This window comes from Monopterus albus, unplaced genomic scaffold (assembly GCF_001952655.1).
Source record: "Monopterus albus unplaced genomic scaffold, M_albus_1.0 scaffold213.1, whole genome shotgun sequence".
In the NCBI taxonomy this organism is placed as follows: domain Eukaryota; kingdom Metazoa; phylum Chordata; class Actinopteri; order Synbranchiformes; family Synbranchidae; genus Monopterus; species Monopterus albus.
The window spans coordinates 309,266-333,693 of record NW_018128093.1 but is presented as its reverse complement, the minus strand read 5'-3'; the positions used below and the strand labels follow the sequence as shown (position 1 = coordinate 333,693).

The 24,428-nt window shown below is 40.9% G+C and overlaps 1 protein-coding gene across 16 annotated transcripts in view; it reads left to right on the top strand.

The window, feature by feature from the left end:
* ptprt (protein tyrosine phosphatase receptor type T) overlaps window positions 1-24,428 on the top strand; it is a 366,858-nt gene that overhangs the window by 202,033 nt on the left and 140,397 nt on the right. For all 16 annotated transcript variants that reach the window (XM_020619049.1, XM_020619048.1, XM_020619050.1 and 13 more), the window contains 2 exons: window positions 18,958-19,159; window positions 22,090-22,192. In XM_020619049.1, coding sequence (XP_020474705.1) covers window positions 18,958-19,159; window positions 22,090-22,192 — 305 coding nt within the window. The remainder of the gene's footprint in view (window positions 1-18,957; window positions 19,160-22,089; window positions 22,193-24,428) is intronic.

Below are 24,428 nucleotides of genomic sequence, written 5' to 3'. Positions count from 1 at the left end.
CTTACATTGTTAATCCAGGTGTCAGAAAGTGCAATTATGTTAAATGAATGTAAGATACTACTGAGATAATGTTTTATACTATGGAAATTGGCATTTAAAGTTCTACTGTTAAAGTGAATCATAGATATTCTGTTTTCAGTTTTAATTTGGCTGTTGAACTGTTTATCTGTATAGTAAAGACAGTTGTTGTTAGTGTTTGTGAAGAAAAATTTTCAGGATCAATGTCATTCTCCCAGTCCTGAGAGTGATGATCAGTGTATCCATAAGTACTCAACTCCAGCTCATCATACTCAATAATCCTCTGTAGTAAGTCCCTTACAGCAAGATGTGAGCAGCTCATGTTTGTTGTTGTCATACCTGAGTGTTGATGCCAAAGCTCTTTGAGGATTCAATCATTGGTGTACCTGACTAACTATTGATTATCCTCTCCTTGTTTTGGTGCACTAGTTTTAGAGTGTACCACCAGCCTATCATAACGAAGGTACACGATGTTACCCCTTGCATGTGCCTCTCATAACTTCGGCATCATCTCCTTCCATTTCCTCCTCACAGAATTGGTAAAATCCTCATTTATGTAAATGTTAGAGCCTCTCAGAAGCTTTGTGCGTTGCAGTATGTATAATCGGTCCTTATACCGCATGAACTTCACCACCACGGACCTTGGTCCTCGTTCAGTAGGCCTCCCCACTCGGTGAGCACGCTCAATCTCCATGTCCTGTTGAATTTGCAACTTCTCTTTCAAAACATTCTTCACCTTCAGCTCTGTGTCCGCCCATCTTTCTCCAGGTGTCTCCGTTATCCCCTTGAAAACTAGGTTATTCCGCCTGAATTGACCTTCCAAATACTCCATTTTATCAGTAATTACCATTAAACTTTCACACGTTTTGTAGACATCAGACTGCAACGCATTGTTGTGCTCGTCCAGTTTCCCGATGAAGGCCTCATCGTCTACTTCCTTTTGTGTAAACTGTAGACTTGTTTTTATATCCTGCAGTTCTCTAGCCAATGAATCCAGTCTAACATTTGTTGAGTCCATGATGACTTTGACGAAACTTTTAAAACTATCTTGTTGTTAATTCAAGAATGCAGTATACATCTTCTTCTGCTGTTGCAATAGTTCAGTTACCTGCGAGAGTGTGACACAGTGTGTCAGTTTTCGCTTCTCCTCTATTTGCTTTAGGTGGCATTTCCTCGTCCTTCACGTGTGTTGGTTACAGCGAATCGTTCCTAGGTGGGCTGGTATCTGTCGTCTGTCAGCGTCTGTACCAGTTACGCATGACTGCGTAGACAGCCCAATTATTTGTCATCTAATGTGCTGAAAAACGATGACTATTTGAAGGTGAACATGAAAAAGTCCACACTGAAATTTAACAGTGTTAGTTTTCATATTGTTTTTTTTTTTTTTACTGATTTTTGATTTATTCTTATTGATCAGCTCCTTCTATCGATTTCTAGTGCAATGAAACGCATTGAAATTGCTCAAATATAACCAAGCAATGTAAACCTCTAGCCACCTAACTAATTTTAATGGTAAAAGTGTTTATTCATCATATGCACAGTTAGGAAACGTTTCCCTGTACAATGAAATTCTTACTTTGCCGTCCACATGCATGCCACACAATACAAATGAAATACAAAGTAGATGAATAAGTAACACCAAATCTAAGGCACTTTAAAACAGCAAATGAACAGATAAATAAAAATATATAAGAATATAATAAGAGAAATATGCATCTTAGATAATAAATAATTCAGATTTACCTCCAAGTAAGTGTTAAGATGGCAAATGCAGCCTTACTAGAAGGTATTGCAGCCCATGCTTCAGGAGAGAGAGCACATTTTCAGAGGCCAATATAACGTGTTTGAAGAGAGTGATGAATGGCTTATCGGCTGTCCCTGACAGGTTTTGCTGCAGCGATGCAATCCCATGGAACCGCATCTAAATTATCGGACACAGGTCTCATCCAAAATCTCCTCAAACTCAAGTCCTGTCCTGCTCCTCTCTTGCAGCGTCACCTCTTTCTCCACGAGATGCCTCTATGCAAACATTTTTCCTTTTATAGAGGAATGGGGGTGTGGTGCTAATTGCACATTGCGGGAACACACCTGTCATTCTGGAATGATTCAGACTTACTAAAATACGTGCAGTCTGCATGTGCCATGAATCTGATAATAATTTTAAATTAAGTTTTTAACTGTTAAGGTAAGAACATTTGTGCACACATATTAGTAAATGAGGTCCACTGTCTTTTTCATAGATGCAGAAGTAAAGAGCGGTGACTCTTAAGCAGCATTTATGTTGTCAAAGCTTTGTGACTGACTGCAAGGTTTTACTGTGATCTTTTTAAATTAGCGCAGTGCATTTAATTGGCACTTAATCTGATCAGTGTGTAATTTGTAAGCTGACATGTAGCCATGGTCGCAGTAGAGCTATTCATTAGCTGTGAGAGAATTACTAATAAATGAGTCTGTCCAACCCTCTGCGTTGGCTGGTCACCGACAATCAGGTGGAGAATTTGTCATATTGAAAACTTCTAATCCAAAGTAATGAACTTCAGTGGTGAATCTGGGAGGAAGCTGGCATCATGGTAAGTGGACAAGGCAGTTCATTTCCAGTCTTTCCTTTCCTGCTCAGAGAAGATTAGACAAAATGTAAGGCAGGTTTTACACTCTGATTTTCTTAAATTGGCCTGAGGCAGTTTAAAACTGGTTTAAACGATCAATATCGAATACAAGAGGTGTCTTTCTGGTGCCATCATTTGTATATTGTATTGACACTGCAGGAAAAAAGAAATGCCATGATAAATCCACACCTTTAAAGGTAAACTTAGTATCCGTTCACTGCAGTATCACCCATGTAAGATTTCCTGCAACTTTTTCCTCCTCTCTTACGCCTCAGAACATACACAGATATTGTTGCTGAACTGAGACCAGACAAGCCCCCCCACACACACAGACACACACAGATTATGACCTTGTCAGTCCCTTCATTGATTGCCTCATCAGACCATTCAAGCGTCGCAGGTCCTCTGTTAGCTGGCTTGTCTACCCGCTGGTCTCTGCAGAGTTGTTCCTGAACCCCTGCTAGCTTAACAGATGCTGCTGCTAACACTGATAAGAAAAAAAAACAGTCAAGTAATTCATAAGATCTCAGGCTTGCTGATTTGATTTGACCAAGCCAAAGATGTTCATGTTTCAGACTCATCTGGAGAAGCTCCACATCCCCAGCTATTAAAGTTTTGATCTTTTAGTTTTTGAATGGTTAGATTCTTATGAAAATCAACTTCTTGTGGCCTTCAGTCCTCTTACAGTAGCAAAGACAGATGTAGCATGATGTTACTATAATAGTTTATAATAACCAAGACTTCCATTAAGTGGCAAACACACTGTGAGCAATAAATGGTGTAGATTGTTTAGATATGAGGACTTGTTCCTAAAGCTAGCCTACACAGCCAGGGATCAACACACTCAGATACCTGACCTAGCCTACTGCCCGGGTTGGGAGTGAGTTGTTGCCCCAATTCAAGGAGTTTAAGTATCTTGGAGTCTTGTTCGCGAGTGAGGGTAAAATAGAGCGTGAGTTTGACAGGCCGATAGGGGCAGTATCAGCAGTGATGCGGATGCTGTACCAGACCATTGTCGGGTTGGGAGTGAGTTGTTGCCCCAATTCTAGCCTACACAGCCAGGGATCAACACACTCAGATACCTGACCTAGCCTACTGCCCGGGTTGGGAGTGAGTTGTTGCCCCAATTCAAGGAGTTTAAGTATCTTGGAGTCTTGTTCGCGAGTGAGGGTAAAATAGAGCGTGAGTTTGACAGGCCGATAGGGGCAGCATCAGCAGTGATGCGGATGCTGTACCAGACCATTGTGGTGAAGAAATAGCTGAGATGAAAAGCAAAGCTCTCAATTTACCAATCAGTCTATGCTCCAACCCTCATCTATCACGAGCTGGGGTAGTGACCGAAATAAGATTTCGAATACAAGCGGCCAAAATGAGCTTCCTTCATTGGGTGGCTGGACTTACCTTTAGAGATAGGGTGTGGTGTTTACACATCCTTGAGGGATTCGGAGTAGAACCGCTGCTCCTTCACATCAAAAGGAGCCAGTTGAGGTAGTTCGGGCATCTTATCAGGACGCCTCCAGAGTGCCTCCCTTTGGAGGTCTTCAGGGCACGTTCAATTGGTAAGAGACCCTGGGGCAGACCCAGAACACCCAGAGATTATATATCTCATCTGGCCTGGGAACACCTTGAGAACCTGCCAGAGGAGCTGGAACCGGGTAGAGTGATGTCTAGACCACCTCACTGAACCCGCTGCCACCGTGACCTGACCCTGGATAAGTGGATGAAAATGGATGGATGAGGACTTGCTGATTCACCATCACCAGTTATCACCACACACCAGTATATTTCAAGGTACTCAGCCTTCCAATTGCTCAGATACCAGCAAAGATATATGTTTTTCTGTTTAATCCAACACACCAAGCAATAGGGTAAAAGTATAATATGTACTGTAGTTATTCTGGTCTGGTCCTGTGTGTGAATAACTTTACTCTCCAATTTGTCTTTCCTCAAGTAGGGCCTTTAATCAATCACAAAAATCAATGCTGGCAACCAGTCTGGCATTTATTTCAGTGAGTTACTGTGCTGATTTCTGTAGAAGCAGCAGACATATAGTTGTTACATTTTCCTCCCTTATTGCTGCTTTCTGAACAAAGAAATGATTGATTCTCATTAGGCGAGCAGCAGTCGCCGGAGGTGATCTGCTATTGATTCTGTTTACTGTTTACTGAGCGATAGCAGCAGCTCGTGACCTAGATGACCTCAATATCAGTGTTTTCATTAGAAACTGGGATGGCCTCAAGCATACCCAGAATTTAAAGTCTGTATTTGCACATCAGAATGGATAAAAGTCCTCCAGGCATTCACTGCTGCTGAAATATCACAGCCCTAAGACCAAATTTTAATTTTTCCAATCAAAGACATTGTAGGTACATAGTAATGAAAGAGTTTGAAACTTAGATATCTAGCTAGATAGATAGACTGACCAGTAGTTACAGTATCAGCCTTTTTACTGATGTATGGAAACCTCTTTCAGAATAAGACATACAAGTCAAATGTAATCATGGTCTGGGAGGTCCAATTCCTGTTCTGTCTTGAGGGGTCAGTCAACCTTTGTTTAAATGTGGATCACATAATGAGCCTTTAACAAAGACAGCTTTGTCGCTCTACTGAGAAAACCATTTATTGACAAATACAGTAGCTTGTTTGTGGATCTGACCTCGATTATCAGTCTCATTGCTCACAGCAGTCTCTACTCTAAGTACACTTTGACACTGGTTAAGATCGGCAGGAAGAGCTCTCTGCAGAGCACTGCAGTAAGCATTTATGTGTTTACCACAGTAGGGTTTAACAGCTCGTGAAAAGCCAGGGGAACACATATTGTATAGTCCACATATTCACCTGCAGAGAGGCTTTTGTTCCTACCAGTGTCATAGTCCAGAACTAAACCTTGAGTCCGAGTTATGTCCCTCATTATCCGAGTCAGAGTCATCAAGGTCCACATTGCACACCAGCTGACACAGCTCTCGCCATTTCTAACACTGTATTGCATCACCACATTGCTCATCAATTTGATACATTAAAATCATCTAAAGACCGGCGGAGTGTACGCTCTGTGCCGGATACAGCAGGGTTTTAATACCAGTGTCTTAGGCCAAACTATTTTGGCCTATTACAAAAAAAGTCTCCAGTGTCTGAATACAGTCAGTGCACAAGTCCAAGTCGAGTCACGAGGCCTAAAAATCTGGACTACTACAACAACAGTTCCTACAAAGCAACAGAGGATGAAAGAATTAAAAATACTGACACTAAGCTCCATGTGGGAAACCTGCGGATCAAACATAACTGCCACTTTTAAAACGTACAGACAGACAGAAATGAGCCACTGATCCCAAAGAGTGAAAAGCTATCCCACCAGTAACGCTCTTCTTCTCTTCATTTCTCCTCTTCCTTTGTTTGGTTTCTGTCAATAGTGGGCTATATTTAGTGTGGCTTCCAAGTCCTTGAGCTGCTGACACCATTTACTCTGTCACACTGCCTGTGCGCCCTGCAGCAGTATGGCCTGTATCACTTACATCTGTGTGTGTCTGTGTGTACTTGTGTATAGTAATGCACTCCTGCTTTTCTTTTTTTATCTGCTTATATTAAATATTTATTACGGCCGGTTCAACTTCCCCTTTGTCACATCAGAAGCTAAGAAAAGAGTTTGCCGTTTGTGAAAGACTGGAAAGCTAATGTATCTGGTCACAAATGTTTGATCAAAACCAACTTGAATGAAACTGCTGTGAAAATAAGTGATTTTAAAATACAAGGGGCCACTGAGATTCAAAGGGACATTTTTTCTCTCATGTCAGAATAATATGCCTGGTAGGAAATGAGTAGAAAGAAGTTTATCACTGCAGATTGCATGTGAGGCATTTATTCCATATATTTCGTTGCATGAGGTTTAGTGGCTAATTGGGACTAAGGCAGCATTTCAGTTGTCTAAAATGCATACCATTATATTTAAATGTAGTGTTTTATTTGTTAGAAACAAACGATTCTTTCTTTCTGTTCATTCATTTGATATTGAAAGCACTTTCCATAACTGTACACTTTCATGAGAAATGGTCAGAATACTTACAGTATATCGGTGGAAACTCTGTCAACAAAGATTGACATCACATTGAGCATCACAAAAACAACAAACATAAAAATACATGGCTTTATATGACAATCCCATTGAGTTTGGAGTCATACCAATGTGATCCAGAGGCGTTTTACTGGTTTATTTTATTAGGAATAACAAATGTGTAATTGTACTTCTTTAATAGTAAAGCTAAATCTGTTTATGATAATGCATAGCAGTGCACTTTTGGCAGCTGTCTAGTACAGTGACAGTTCATTAGTTTCTCATTTTTATTGCAGGAATTGTTAAGTTCCACAGTTGTGGTCATTGTGGAAATTGTTACCTCTAAAACAACAAACACTGATAAACACAGATGTTGATAGAGAAATATTTCTTGTGCGGCCCGGTACCAATTGATCCACGGACCGGTACCGGTCCGCGGCCCGGGGGTTGGGGACCACTGTTCTAAAACACTTAGAACACAAGATGGCTTTAATCTGTCTGCAGCAGTCGAGGAGAAGAGGATTATAAACCTAGGCACATGAACACAGCCCTTTGATTAGGAGACAAAATGTCCTCACTATGATGGTTGTGAGCTATAATTTCTCAACACAAACATAAAGACATGCACAAACACACACACAGACAGCATTATGTGTAATCTCTCAGGCACTGCAGCTTGCTGCCCCGCAGCCACCCGGGGCTCCTCCCACCTCTCTAGCCAATCACATGTCCCCAGAGAACCACACAGGCCCGAAACTACAAAGCAGCTCTTCAGCAGGCAGTCACATCTCCCTCAGCATCTGCACCTGTCAGATCAGCATTTGTCCCTTATTAGTTCAGTGCTGAGCCACTACATTAAACTGGGATATAATATTAAAATGCAAAATATTCAGTAGTAGTGTGCTGAGGTATTACTTTTTGTTTCAATAAACAACAATAAGAGCAGGGTTTTAGTGGAGAAGTACAAGCTCAGTGATAACAGCCTGTTGTGTCTCCACTAGGAACATTCATTTATTAACACTTTCCTTCCACATAATTTTGCTACACTATGTCTTAAGTGAACTAAGACAAGTCATCTTGCCACAAAGACACTTTTATGCTCATGTTTCAAAAAGCAAAGTGTTTCTCCAAATACAGTATTTTAAGACTTAATGTGTGCTCAGATCCTAGAGGCCACATCAGCTGATTTTAAATGAAGAAATAGTTTGAATTTTATTTTGAAATAAACAGTCACATACAATTTGTCTAAGAGCGGAGCACTTGTCCCTGAGCACTTGCCGTTTTAATTAGAATTAGCTTTATTGGCCACGTATGTTGAGCACACCAGGAATTTGACTCCGGTACAGTGACTCTCAATGTGCTTTCATAAGGCAACAAGAAAAATTATGTCTATTCAGAATAGGAAGGTAAAAGCAATAGGGAAAAACAGGAGGAGGTTAAGGGTAGGATTAATCACTTTATTTGGCCAAGTATGTTTCACACACAAGACCGTACAGAACTGAGGCAGCCATCTGCACAGCCGGCTCTCACCGATGGCTCTGACCATCGGGGGCGGCTTGGGGTTCAGTGTCTTGCCCAAGGACACTTCAACATGTGGACCGCAGGTACCGTTATTCGAACCTCCAACCCTCCGCCTTGGGCGACGACCGCTTTACCCACTGAAACACTGTTGCCCCCCGCAGAGAGACAACAATCTATTAATAAATGTATATAAATGTACACAATGTGAAAAAGGAGCTTTCACATAGATACAGTATGCAGTGGTTATGTTTACAGTTATTGCACAACCCCTCTAATCTGTTGGTCTTCTTAGTATTGACATATTTGGCCCAACTTAGCCCAATACTCACAGCATAGCGTACACAGTCTCACATATTGTCAGTTGCCATTTAAAAGCTGAGGTAAACTCAATACTTATTTGCCAATTTCCGCTGAAATTGGATTTTAAAAAGTTAATGATAGAGTAACAAACACAAGACTCACATCCACCCACAAAAGAAAGAAGATGAGCAGAAACCGACGATACACAAAACACATTTTCATAGTGCACTCGTAAATTACTGCCAGTATGCAGAGAGTAACTTGTTAATGTAGGATGTGTCCCACATCAGCATCTAGAGAGAGAGGGCTCGTTCTGTCACTCGTCTTCACTCGGCTGACAGGAAGTTGCAGCGCGGCTGTCAAACAAGCGTCACTCTGAGCAGAATTCAGGCCGTTTCCCGTCAAACTGTCACCACCGGCTGAATTTCTGGAGGGATTTTAATGCTCTGTCTTTGATCACCTCATCCAGGGTGAACACAGTTTCTACTCTTTGATGCTGCGGTATTGATTTTGATGTGAACTTCGGTCACAACGGGCTGCCAAAGACAGCTCGACAAATGACAGGATACAAGAGCATTTGTACCCTGTTATTAGTTGAATTTTGCATTCCCAGAACTCGTCCCTGTTCCCTTCTGTGTCTCAACCGCTGATTGAACAGTCTGATTAACTGAGGCCTGTTTTAGAGATTAACAGCTCGGCAGTTTACGAAGCTAGAATATTCTTGATTTTCTGCTCATCTTTCTTTCCCTGCTTTTCTTTTTCCATCCTCAATATATTTATCTCAGCGATAACAATACTATGGCCTGGAAACTTTATCAGACTATATTTAGTCCTCTTCTCATCAGCTCGTCTGCCTTTCACTCTCACTCCTGGTTGCTTATCAACAGTCGATGAGAACAATAGAGACAGCGTGGCTCAGAAATATTATTGGACTATTGTTTGCTGCTATTTCTTTCTTTGTTTTCCTTATCTGGTAGGAAAAAGTGGGGGGAAAATGGGATGATGCAAACTCCTGCTTCTGTTCATGTTTTTATGTACGTGTGCAGAAGTTTTCACATGCGTGGATATGCATGCACGTTGAAAGTTAGTTAGGTTTTGTTGCATGAACATTCCATAAATTTGTGCGTCTTTGTGTGTGCAGGTTTGTGTGGGTGTGTTTTCCTTTCTATTGCATAGTGACCTAGACTGTCTTGACATTTTAAAGAACATTCTGTCCCAAATGGAAACTTCACAACACAGAAATGGTGGAATTTGAAACAGTAGGTGTCTACTACATTACAGGGCAAGGCAGAAGGTGTCAGGGTGCATGGAGAGGGGAGGAGAGAGAAGCTTTATTCAGGTTTCATATACTGGAACTGTAGGAAAATGAATGTCTTCCTGTCACGAATTCACACTGGGAAGCTGTTATTTTACTGCAGGATTTCTGATGTCAAGGTGCAGAGAGAGAGAAAGGATGTGTGTTGTGAAAATTGGGCCATGACACAGTTGGCAAAGAGAGAGTTAGAGGGCAGGACTGGAGGTGTCAATATGCTGGGGAAGACCACGTTATTTATTTTATAAGTTGGAACTTCAGTAAATGCATTTAGCATATCTTCTGTTTCATGCATTAGAGGGCAGGATGGTGGTATAATGTAGTGGCTCCATATCAAGACAGCATCTAATGAGTAGGATAGAAGGTGTCAATGCATTTTGAAAGAGAGCAAACTGGTTTTAAAAGATGGCACCGTTTCTCTTCTTACTCTTTTATTCATGTCTTCAACAAACCTGTCTAAGTTTATTCAGTGGTGCGACTGTAGTCGTCAGACTGTGGGGATTCGTTGTATTTAATATCTCAGACTACTGTGTTGTTATCAGCACATTTGTGTCATTGACGGTACAAATTTGTGTCAAACTGGTTTAAAACTTATACAAATAATGAAACAGCATTAAAGGCACAACAGAATCCCAGTTCTGTCGTCTGAGTACAGTGGGAGCCTTATGAGCCGGGTCATAGCCTGAAATCCTCCAGCCCAGCTGGAAGGCCATCAGACACTCTCACTTAATTTTAGAGCATCATCTTGGGGAATGAAGCACCTAAATACACAGTTTTATGTCTTTCATAAACTGCAGGAGTGAGGAACTGATTTTATTGCTGTTAATGTTGCTTCAAATGCCATGTGTAGTGGCGTTGCGTAAGAGGAAGCACTCGGACGGGCGCTGTCTGCCTTTCCAGTACATAATGGGGATCATCTTGGGGTCGATTGATGCAATCTAAACCAAAGCACATTTCAATAGAATCACTTTCATTTAATGTCAAGGCAGTTTTATTTATATAGCACATTTCATACACAAAGGAAATTTATTGTGCTTTACATAGACAAAGAAAAAACATTTGAACAAAAGAGAAGGCTTATTATTGTTATAACAGTGCATTGGGAAGGTCCTCACATGGCAGCTTAAGCACTAAATAGTATTTCCGCCTTAAATAGTGGACACTCATTCAACAGAGAAGGAAACTAAAGTTATATGACAACGAAAACAAGACAGGAATGATTAAACAAAAGGAAAATATGTGTGCTGTCTGTGAAAATCCAGAGTTAACCATAACTGATGTACAAAATGGATAAAATATATAATGTTTTACAATCCCAGCCTCTGGGTATTGATCTGTATTAATATGTAGTAATATAGCAGAGGGGAGACAAGTGTGGGTTTCCTGGTTTGTGAAACCGATAATGCTCGGCCACACTGGCTGCACTCATTAAAATAAATGACAGAAAGTTACAGGCAGTAACAGAAACCAACTTCAGTCATTTATACTGCTCTTCTTTGGATATGAGTGTGTGATATGCTTAAAATGTAGAGAGGTAGTAAACAGTTTGAAGCACCACTCAAGTGAATGGTAGTGGAATAAAAGAGAACACAAAGAACAAACGTGTCACATAGGTCATATTTAATTCAGCACAGCAGAGAGCAGCAGCCCTGTGAGGGATGAAGCCACCGCATATTTTCTAATAAAACAAACAGGAGCACAGAGAATAAAAAATGGAAAAAGACAAAACTGAATTGAAATGGCATTCCTACGGCAGCGATCCCACCGCGGCTCCTCATAAACATTGTTTATTTCCATAAAACTTGGCTGGAGCTGGAAATGCCGCGGCCCAGCGCCGAACGCACAAACACTGCAGCTGCGGCCTGTTTGATGAAGAGGGCTGCTGGGTAAAAGCTTCTGATATTCACCAGCATCAATCTGCTGCACAGACAAAGGCATGCAGCAGTTTGTGCAAACTCGCGGGCACACAAAGCAAACACCTGCAGAGGTACAATGCTTCTGGAATTACTGTCAATGAGGAACACTTTATAATTGGTTTATAAGCTACAAGGCTGTAAAAAATAACTTTACCTCACATTTTAACATTCCACCTGATCTGTCTTTTTAGAAAAACAAAGTATCAGCTCTTCTTCTCTTTCTGCTCTATCCACCCACCACGAGCCGGGGTCTGTCGGAGGTTTCTTCCATTAAAGGGAGTTTTTCCTCCCCGGTGTCACCAAGTGCTGCTCAAGGGGGATTTGTTGGGTTTTCCCTCTATAGTGGTGTAAGATCTTCACCTTAGTGTGTAAAGTGCCCTGAGATGTTTGTTGTTGTGATTTATGCAAATAAAAGTGAATTGAATTGAATAAGGTAATTACAAATGCTAAAAATTAAAAGGTCATTGATACAGGTTTATGACAGTCCACTGAGTCTGCTGTTAATTGATGGGTTTTGGTCCAGATGTTCTGCAGGTTTTTAATAATTTCAACAAGTAGACACAGCTGGAGGACAAACACCAGGAAGGAAAGTTCACTAAACCAAACATGTTTCTTATTAATAGATTATAACCAGTGGTGGAATGTAACTAAGTACATTTACTCAAGTACTGTACTTAAATATCATTTTGAGGTATAAGCACTTTACTTATTAGTATTTTCATACTGTGCTACTCCATACTTCAACTTCACTACATTTTGGAGGCATATATTGTACTTTTTATTCCATTACATTTACTTTATTACTTTAGTTGTTAGTTGCTTTTCAAAACCAGATTAATACAAAAATATATTACTTTATTAACCTGGTGGAAAATTCACTTCTTACCCAGCAGTACATCACGTTATAAGAACAATATAATAACATAAGCCTTTTCATCAGTAATTATAATCCAATAATAAGAAGTTAAACGTGCAATTCTGCAAAAATTAGTACTTTTACTTTTAATACTTGAAGTGCATTTTGTTGTTAATGCTTGTGTACTTCAGTAATATTTTGAATGCAGGACTTTGGAACAGACACTGCAGCTGCTGGTTCTGTTACTTTTACTTAAGAGGTGTGAGCACTTCTTCCACCACTGCTTATAGGTGATCTGTAAAACATCCCTAAGATACTTTTAGTCATTAATAAAGTTGTGTGTTACAGTGTTTAACCTTTTATACAGCACGTTGTCCCCTTGCATCACTTGTGTTTTTTCTTATATGATCATCCCTGGGTTTTTTCCGTTTCACCTGCTCTTTCTGTTTCCCTCACCAGTCGTCTCTCTCTCCCTTCTGAGTTCCTCTCTGCTCCACCAGCGTCCTCTATTTACTCCTCTCGGTTCCTCCACCGTACTCGCTAATTCAATCACACACACTTACTCACACATACACGTTCCCTTCCGTGAGTTATCCCCCACAGACGCACACTCTATTACCCAAGATGCACTGCCCCGCTGCGCGCCTTCCTTTTCATTGGCCAATAAAACAACCTGAGTTTTATGGCTCTACCGATTCCAAGTCAACTATAGAGAGAGAGGGGGGCAAAAAAGGAGTGAAATAGAGGAAGAGGAGGTGGGAAAGGGAGAGTGCACCTGAGGTTTATGAGCCAAACTCATCCTTTTGAAAGAGAGAAAGAGTGAACGGGTGAGTACATCAAGTGTGGAGATAAAGGAATGGGGAGAAACCTAAGCGTGGGGGGGCAGAAGAGTGGACAGAAAATATAACAGTGGAAAAGTGATAAAACAGAGAGAGTCCACCACTCAACATGGGAGAGAAGAGACACTTAGCAGATAAGACGAGTGCACAGACAGAGAGTAAAGCCCATAAAAATACAGAGAGCCATTCATGACTTATAAAACAACAGCCATCGACATACAAACCAATACTGCAGCATAGATAAAATACGATATTTTATTGTTCCAGCCCTTAAATCCTAGTTTGTATAAATAACTATTGATTGAACATGTTTTATTCAGCCAGTCAGGCAAATTTTCAGGCCTGGGAGATGTCAGCCGCTTGTTGAAGGTGCGGCCGCTGCTCCCTGGTCAGAGAGGCGGTCAGCAGAACAAAATAAGAAGGGAGGAAACTAACAGTGTGTTAATGTTTGTGGGGCTTCATTTAAGTTCCGGAGGGGTTACCCTGAGTTTGGTTCGTACACGGGGAACAATTATGAAATTCACAAGTGAAATGAGATGGCGTTTTATAGTTCTTAGAACTGTTGGAGGAAGTACCCCCTTTTTTGTTTGTCTACACCACAGGAACTGAGGATGATCATAGTTCATAGGATGTTGTTTTGAGGGACTTTTTACTTCAGAGAAGGTCTTCGCAGCACAATAGGAATCATGAGTGACATTAGTGTCCGGTGATTGAGCAAACAATCAACACAGCACCGGCAGCCGCCATTTAAAAAAGAAATGCTAGTTGGGTACACAATAGCACAGTAGTCATTGCCAGCAGCACAGGGAGCTGCAGTCTGACAGCCTCTGCACCAGGTTAGTGGCTCCTTGTGAACTTAATGTTGGCAACATATAAAGAAAATACCTTTTTGAGCGTCTTGGCTAATCGCTAGCTGTTGGTCAGCTTACCTCAGAGTTCCTACTGGCAGTGCAAATGCAAACAGAAAACAAGCCCGTGAAGGTTTGTTTTCTCAGGGAAGCTCCCCATTGGAGTGGTCACGAGAAGTGCTTGGTCTGAAAGCTCCTATTAGCCCAACAGGAACATCCTTTCATTCAGAAGTCTGACCTTCTGAACTCTGTTAGAGCACCACTGTCCTGCCAGCACAGGGGTACTGATGATATAAACTGCCATCGTCAGGCTAAACCACACCACATAATTCACTTTTTCTTGTTTTTGCTGTCTCTGTACTTATATTGTTTCTTTACACAAACACTGGGAGTGATTTAGATCCAGCAGTTGAGCTGTAGCTGCTCTGTATTCAGTAGCACAAACGTGTTTCAAGTGCATCTCTTCAGCAACAGATACTAAAACACTGAAAACCCAATGTAACAAATTGAAAGCAAGTCGTAGTCTGGACTGATGCTCAGTGAGCTGTTTGTTCATGTGTTTCTCAATGAATGAATGAATGAATGCAGTGAAACACGTCAGACAGCAAATACAAACATCATGTGCACAAAGTCACACAACTTTGTGCGTCTGTTATGTTCGACTGGAGACTTGTGGGTTGCTTTTCTTTTCATTTTCTAAAGCCCAGTGACTTGTGTATCCAAAGGCCTCATTGTGTTAAATAATGACCATTCAAACCTTATAAAAACATGTCGAGGCCTGGAGTTTGAGTTACTGCAAACGGCCATCGAGTCAGGTGCTGGGAGCCAGAACACTGATATTTACAGCAGGTTTTTCTCTTAGTTGTTGCATTTGTGTCTTTCTTCTGCCCTCCTTCAACTTTATATTTCCTCCTCTCTTTCATTCACACACACACACACACACACACACACACACACACAGTTTATGTTTCGTAGTCCATGGGGACTTTACATTGACTTACATTCATTTCCTGTAGACTAACCCTAACCTTAACCAGAACCACTACTTGCCTAATCCTAACCCTGACCCTGACCCTAACCTTAATCTAACCCTAACCTCATCCTAACCCTAAACCATGTTGCCACCCTAAAATTCAATTTCTTGCCCATGGGGACCTCAATTTAGGTCCCCACCGTGAAATGGGTCCTCATGAGTTGGTATGGAGTCAGGAAGAAGTCCCCATGTAGCAGGAAAAACACGTCCTCACACACACACACTCATCACCACCCCAGCCTGCAGACTTAGTTGAAGTGAGGCACCCAGCTGTCAGTACTTTTTTGAGTCCGTTAATGGAGCAGTGAGGGTCACCTGACATCCACAAGATTCTCCTCCCATTGTCTTCGCTCCACAAACTCAAGTGCACACACACACAAACACACACAAATATCACCTCCAGCCTCCAAACTGCCCATTTTACACAAACCTCCATCTGCATCACTTGTTTTCACTCCCTCTCACCCTCCATTTCTCTTTATTCCTCTCTCTTTCGTTCATTCTTAGTCTGTTTTTCCTCTTCCACTTTGACTTTTTTAGTTTCTAAGACTTTCTCTCTCTCTCTCGTCACTGCTGCGATTAAAATTTATTTTGAGTTTGACTTACTTTTTGCCTCAACAGTATAGTTTTCACTACAAAAGCAGGTAAAAAAGACCAAATAATCTTTTCCCAGTCTCAGTTTCTGTTCAGTGTTCTCTGCTGGTGTATGCATGGGACCAGTAATGCCTAATGGTAAGGTGTTTAACTTGAAAGAATAATCTAATTAACTACATGCTCTGTGATTATTAATCTAGATTAATCACACACACCAAGTATATAAAAATCTTTCAATTCAAGTGAATTTTGGCAGATGAGCGAATCAGTAAATAATTGACTTTAAAGTAAAACATCTGTTTTATCTCTGAATCACATTTTTTTGACTGTCCATATGCAAAAATGTCCATAACAATCAAAAATAATAATATGCTGAGGAAATAAATAATGCTTCAGTAAGAACAATGATAGGACTAAGTCTATCAGTTAATCGTAGTGACTGGTTTTTAGCATAGTTAATGCAAATGACTGACGTTCCCACTCACTGTTGGTGAGGGGTGCAGTAACACCGTTACCATTATGCTAACTGAAGTTCAGTGATCCCCAGTCAGCGCATCATATTCAGGTCCTGCCACTACATTATCGTTTCTCTTTTCTGTATTGCAAAGCTGCTGGGTCTTGGACACTGTTGTGCTTCTCAATGGCAGCTTGTAAGTTGTCAGAAGATGCTATCTGTAAAACCTCTGCTAACCCCCTGTGCTCTGCCACTGAAACTGGTCTGCAGTCTATCGCAATCTATTTTGCAAGAGATTTAGTTAGTCGGTCACAGTAGACTTGCTCAGTTTGTATCTGGATGCCTGGTCCAGCGTGGCTTGACAATGCTGGCTGCTAGCATCGGGGCTATGCTAGCTTGGACCTCCAGGTTCACTGCTAAATGCTTTGAGTTGAGGCGATATTTCAGGCTTGAAGTACTGCGATGGTTAAAAAAAAAAATTCCTTACTGCAGAAATTGCAGAAAACATTGCTGAACAGTTGCATCTAGGTGTTTTTTAAATGTAAATGTTCCATTCACATGGTCAAGCAGCCTCCATTACATTACAAAGCTACTGGGGCCGGAACAATTTCAATGACGCACCAGGTCAAAGGGCACCACGCAACACAATTAATCAGTGTTAATGTTTTGTTTTACGTGGGTTTTTTTCTGTCATTAATTAATTGAAATGAATGTGTTGTTTTGACAGCCCTAGTTTATATATAATCATTAAAGTAACCAGTTTGTAAGTTGTAAGTTAAGATAAATTTCCCTCATGTAGCAGTTTGTTGGGGCTGGTCTGAGCCTGAAAAGCATTCAGTCATTGCAGGTTCCCCCCCACCCACCCACCCACCTCTGTCTGAATTCATTGTGTAGCACCTTTATTGCACAAAGAGGAAAGTGCCTGAAGTTGTAACACATCTCAGTGTCACTGGGACACAGTTTTTTTCTCAAGCTCAGTTTAATGCATTCATTCTTGTTCTTTGCCTCAGTCATTTTGTTTTGAAGACTTTTTTTGTGCTATCATGCCCCTGGTATGACAGAAAGGGCAGATGGGAAATGGGCAATGAATTGCAACAAAGCTCCTCAGCTCAACCCAAACGATCACGTGGAACCCACCATGGGCCACTGGTCCACTGGGACGACTCTCTCTCTCTCTCTCTGTCTCTCTCTCTCTCTCTCCCTATCTCTCACGAAACATATCAGTATTTCTGTCTTCTATGTATCTCACTTTTTGTTTCTATTCACATTTTATGTATAAATGCAGATATTTTTTATGTTGTACTCTCATAGAATGCTGCAGGGATGATGTATTTTTGTAGGCCAACCCAGACGTTAGCATCATCCCGGTTCCGTCAACAAAGAGCCAGTGGGATTTTTCCATAGTTTTTTGATTATTGCAGGAAATTAGCTGTGTCAAACAGCGGTTTACGACATGTACATGTTTTGTTCAGCAAGATCATCTTCACCAATAAGCACCACCTTTATAATGTCTGAAGCCTGAATACGATCACCAGAAGTAAAAAACTATTGTTATGCTAAAAATGAACTACACCGTGAACTTGTGACTTCTCTCCATGGTTCTCTGCAATCGGACACGTCGGGGGGTGTCACAGAGCGCTGCTCCCAAGCTGGGGATGGAACGCGTGACCTTGTGCTGCACAGATACGGTTTTGCACCGTGCAACACATTGAAATGAATAGGTTCTGAAGCCCCTTTACACGGTGAACTGCTGAAACAGGTTTGGGATTGCATTGCTGTTAATGTGCTTTTTTATTTTATTTTTTACCAGAAGTCAATACATTTTTGTACTGACTGTCATTCACAGTGACAGCTCTCCTCTAGTGTGTTTGTCTTTGTCTGTGTGTGCAATCATTGACAGTTGTGCAGTGTGAAAACCTGCCAGCAGCAACATTTCAACAAACACTGACAGTTCTTTTAACAGAAGAACTATTGAAGTGCTCCTGCCAGTTTAGTGGCCATGGGTCAATTTGTTCAATTTGTTCCAGAGAATACACAGACCTGTAGTAAAGCATCAACATCACTCCTACTCCAAAATTGATTTGGGTGACGTTTAACAGATTTTCTCAGAGTGACAGCAGAGGACACATGAGGTCAGAAGTAAATTCACAGTGTAATGTGAAATGGGTTGCTTGCGATGGTTAACCCATAATTATCACTAACTTTGCAGTTTCATAAATGACATTTTAGCATCTTTCATCATTTTGTTTTGGTTCAGTGTGAGTGCTCCCATCATCTGAGTATTTAGTAGCCAAAGAGTCAGATACTGTCCACTGGAGGTGGCCAGAAAAGCAGAAGAGGTATCCAGAGCTTTACTTAATAGAGTAGACCAACGCTATAACGTCACAACAGGTCAACAAACTGATGCAGTACTAAAGTGCCGCCAGCAGAGTCAAAGCTAAATCAGGAAAGTCCATATAAAACTGAGATTTGTTCTTCTGAACTACAATAAAACATTTTAAGGAAACAAAATTCTTACCAAATAAGCTATGACTAAACTAAAACTAAAAGTAAATGACTCCACACTAAGTAAAGCTGGAACCAGTAAAACTGTGTCACCTGTCTGCCTTCAGATTACCTATAAGGCCCTGAGCTCACTGGACCCCAGCGCCGACCTGACAACCCAGAGGGGACGGGTGTTCAAGCTGAGGAACGAGACCCATCACCTCTTCGTTGGTCTCTACCCGGGAACCACCTACTTCTTCACCCTCAAAGCCTCCACAAACAAGGGCTTTGGGCCGCCCGTCACCACCCGCATCACCACAAAGATAGCAGGTAAATATACGTCACATGTTGAAGTGGTGACAGTTTGGAGTTATTTCCAGTTTTGTGCACTGAGTTACTGAGAGGAAAATAATTCTATAAATAATATCTGTTGATTAGAGTTTGTCTTCATGCCTGGTGACACTTTCTTGATCTCTTCTGTTCAACTGCACAAAGACACTCTGACTCACTCAGCCTTAATATTTCAAAATTAACAGTTATGGTATGAGGCACTGAAAGCTGGATCGTTGGCCAGCCGGCGGGTTGGTACGCCTCTGGAATATGTCTGTGAAAGTTGTGTTTGTGTCTTTGTCTGTATGACTGTTTTCATATCTGTCACTCTCCATTTGTAATCCTCTGTTTATGTCCCCTGCCTCGGCCCATAGAAAATGTCAGTGACATAAAAAAAGAAAAGGAAAACAACTTTCACTGCAAGAACTGTGGATGTCCTCACATGTGAATGCATCTCTTTACTGTGGAGCCAGAGGACTTTTTTATTCATTTAACAACTGTTTTGTGAAGAGCCTTCTTTGTTGTGTAATTGACTCATGCAAAATAAAAGCCCTTCACTTTTTCTTTCATTGCCTACCTCTCATTGCCCTTTATATCTCTGACCCACTTTTTCTGTCTTTCAAGCTTTACCTCTCGTTGCTGCTTCCTCGTTTCCCTTTTCTGTCTCAGTTGCTTTGTCCCCTGTTTCTTCTTTTTCTCTCTATGTTCTTCACATTTATTTGTTTTGTTCTCACCTTTTTCTAATAACCCCTGATGAGATGGCATATCTGATCAGGATGTTATTTTTGTTTCCTGCTCAGTGAGGCACTTGTGACCTTATAGAGATAATTACAGCACTGTAGCTCTGAGCCAAAAGCTTTTCTTACAATCCCAAAGTCCAGCATACTGAAGGCACACTGCTGCTGTCCATCACTGAGAGGAGCTATGTGGTGAAAAAAAGGATAAACATGGAAATTGCATTGCATTACTAGTATGAATTGAATGTAGGAGCTACAGCTGTGCATGCTTCTTCTTTTACTGTTTTATCGTTGTGTCCAACATGAGCATCTTCTCTGAGTTTTATTGAAGGATTGCACGGTTCAGGAGGCTGAATCATGTAGAACAGCAAGGGTCAGTGAAAGCCCATGAAAGATAGCGATGGCTAAATAGCAAGGTGACTTACGTCATTATTTGGAGATTTATTCCACAACTTAGCACAGGTTCTTTCAAAACTCTGGCTCTTGAAGCATAAAGAGAACATTGAGATGCTAACACACAAGGCAAGGTCTACCTGCCAAACATTTTTGAGGGGTTTCATGTTTATATATACATGATTTCACTTATTGGCAGCTTCTTATAAGAAAAAAAAACGTCTTTACCCCTAATCTAAAACTAGCTTATCATCTCTGTTTATTAATCTCATTACACATTTGATCAGTGTTACTTAATCCACAAACCACAGAAAGCAGCACACATCTTCCCTTGTACTTTTATTTACCCAGAGAAGCTCTGCTGCGTAGGCACACTCTTCTCCAACACACATTTTTCAGATTCATCCAGTTGCACATACTCAGACCTGGGATCTGTTTGGTGCCGTAGCAAGTGACAGTTTCTTCTTTGTTACAAACAGCTGTGGCATTTACAGAAAATTTAACAGAAGGTCACTTTTTAAAACATTTTTCCAAAGTGTATTTCAGACACAGATGCTTCATGAATGACACTGAAGCCCCTGGGGAATGTGTTTTCAGTCTAATAAGGGTTCTGAAATTTTTTATTTTTGAGCTAAGCTCAGTATTTGCTGACTGAACTGAAGACTACAGCCTAATGTGTTATCTGTGTGTGATCAGCATTGTCCTCTGTCAACAGTGATTTTTAACATGACCTTTCCACACTGAGCCTCCATTCCTCCGTCATCCTGTCAAATCTTAAGAACATGTTGCTAAGAGGGGAAAAAAGAACATGGCACTTCCACACATGACAGAGATGTCTCCCTCCAAATGTCATGCCCTCACCAATCTTCATTATCTCATTCAGGGACCAAAGGATGAAGCGACTGAAATTAAATGATGCAGATTGAGATGGATGGACGGAGAAGGGGGGGTTAATAACTTCAATGACACACCAATCAAGGGAGACGGTGTTTATTATGTACTCCAGTAGACAAGGATGCTGCATTTCCAAAAAGACAGGTGTAAAATGAAAAACCTGAATGTAATCCCTTCGAGGTTTACAGCTTCTTTTTCAAGGGAGCCCTGGCAACACAGCGGACTGCTCTTCACAGCATCCGCTACGTTCGCTGTAGTCGAGATGTGATAACGTAAAAACAAAATAACCAAAGGATAAGAAGCAGAACTGATTGTAAATTAGATTTGCTTTTAGGGCTTTACATATAATGTATATTTATATATTTGTTTTAGCTGATATTTATTACAGTATTTTTGACACATAAAGAGAAATAAGTCCTTTTCTCTTACTGTGTGTTAACTTGAAAGAATAAGATGGGGTTTGCTTTAACGACACTGATGTGTGCACACATTTACTGAGTAAATCAACCTAAAACCAAAAACCCATGTGTCATGAGGCTTTGTAAATGAGTTTTTGAGACTGTGATATCCCTGTCGCTCTTCTGCTTTGCTTCACTGTCCTGCTTTATGCATATTTTACACATTACAATTCACATTTCACTGTGTCTCTGTGTGTCACAGAATTTAAAAATCTGTTTTGAGGGAACTCTTGGAAGATGAGGTGGTCTGTGTTTCTAGCCACGGTTTTGATTTCATGGAGCACTGATGCCGTACAGAATCCTGGATATGTTAGAATTTCCACAGTTACAGTAAATCTAGTTCACTAAGTCATGCTGGATAATAAAATGCTACAAAATCTGGTAGTAAAAGGTTCCCTGGCTTTGAATGTTAATTTCTGCAACTTTATTGTGTTTTTTCTCCCATCAGCCCCCTTGATGCCAGAGTACGAGTCTGAGGCTCCGCTCAATGAGACAGAGACCACCATCACCATCCGGCTGAAGCCTGCCCAGTCACGAGGAGCACCTATCAGGTACATTTTGGCCCATTTTTTATTTTTATTTACTTCTTTCTATGATCCTGTTATCGCTTCTTTTTTCTACTTTAGTCTTCCCTGTTCTCCGAGCTTTTGGCTTTTTTCCTCCCAACTACCCTCTACTGCCATTCCTTTCATTGTCTCCCCTCCTCTCCACTGCCCACCTCTCTCACCCCCCACCCCCTTTCTAGCCACTTTGCCTGCTCTCATCTTCCTCAAGGGTCTCTTTTACAGCCATTAAAGTCACTCACACATATAAGTCCAATTTGTCTGCAAAGCAACTCTGAGAATGGGACTCTTCGTTTTTAAATAAATCTGTCAGTGACGTGTCGTCATTAGTCTTGTAGCTTTTTATCTGCCGCATTAAGGGGATGCAACTCCCAAGTGGACATGTCTGATGGTAATTTGGCAATCAGCGTCTACTCCTTCAGAGTTGACTGCTTTATTTGAATTTTCCTGCCAACAGTCTGTTGACAAAGCCTAAAAAGGGACATGGATTGTACAGTTTGTTCACAAAACAGAAAACATAATAAACACTTGCATACAAACTTCCCTTCCAGTTCATAGTTCAACTCTTAAAACCATTAATTCTCTCACTTAATAACAGACATGTTTGCCGAGTTGCATAATAAAACTAATATCACATTTATTTGATAATATATAACATTTTTAAAGATGATAAAGTCACCTCCTTTCCTTCCATTGTGGTAGTGAAGAGCAGCAGGTGGTCATCACTCAGTACTTATTAAGCGCGTTTGTTAGAAATCATATTAACCCACTGAAGTTTAATTTTATTCATTTCCAGTCTCTAGTCCACTGCTCTTTCCAGTTTTGTTTAAAATGGACACACAGCTAATTAATTCCTTTTCTCATTTTTCCAGCCAGTATATTTTTAAATTAAAAGTTCACGTTGATGATGATCTTGTGAATGTGATCTCATCCATTTAATTGGCAGAAGGGAGAACGTTATTCTTGGTCGCCTTTAGGAGTATACTGTTTCTATAAGGTCTGAGATAAATCCCTTAACCTGTTTGCTTATTGTGTGTCTTGTGCAATGCTGTGTCCACTATAGGAACTTAACCTACTTCCTTTAACCATCACCAAGCGTAGCCTCCGGGGTTGACACCAACCGTCCTGCTTACCACTGTATTTTTTCTCTGTCAGTCTATATTTAGAGGAGGGAGGGGCTGCTCCTCTCTCTCACAGGCAGTCAGCTGTGTTTACACACAGTGCTTGTAATGCTCATGCTTGAGGTGTGAAGACATTTAACCAGTTACCGGCGACTGCTCTGTGCGCACGCACCCCCCTCGCGTTCCTTGTACTTGATTTTAGTACTACCTCCTGAGGGGTTCTCAAATTGAGCTCCCACAACAAAAGCCCCGTCGAAGCAGGTCTAGTGTAGTGGAAACAAATGCAGAACCCGTGATAAGCATTGCTCAGCGTGACACATTTCTGTAGGTTCCTATAATGCTAAAACTCCTATACAAGTGTTATCCATCAACAGATTAGCACAGGTTAGCAGGGAAGAGGTATCTGTTGGTTAATGTTTTTGCTGGAATGGAGGTGTTTGTTTTTTTATTTATTCTGAGGAGAGTTCAGGAGTTTAGTTGAGGGATGTTTACTGAAATGGCTGTGCTAAGAGAAGCAGCTGTTGTGGTTGAGACAGACATACACACACATCAGCATGCATGCAGCCTGCACAAGCACATAAAAAATATAGCCAAAGGAAGGCAGCTAACAGTGGGTGATAATACACATAAGGTACATTTAATAAATAAATAATAATATTTATTTTTTTATAATAATAAAAGATATTAACACAAATGCACACATGTCCACATGCACCCATGAACAAATAGTAATACACCACACACTAACAGGTGAACACAGAGAAACTTCCATAGCAAAAATAGATTTACTCACACAGAAGCACACACAAGGCCAAACTGCAAAGTAAGAAATTCATTGCACGGGGAAACACATTTCCATACTGTGTGTATGACAATAAACACTTGATCTGAATCTTGATACTATAACATGAATGTGCACAACACATTTCAGAGGTATAGAGGGAAATGTTGTCACTATCTATGAACTCTAACTTTAAATCCCAAAACAAGTCTCAACCACCAAACTGCCATTTAAAGAAGTACGAATTGGCAAAAACATATTTTTTCAAAAATGTCCTTGTTCTTCTAAGGCCCTTACTTTACACAATATGTGTGTGTGTGTG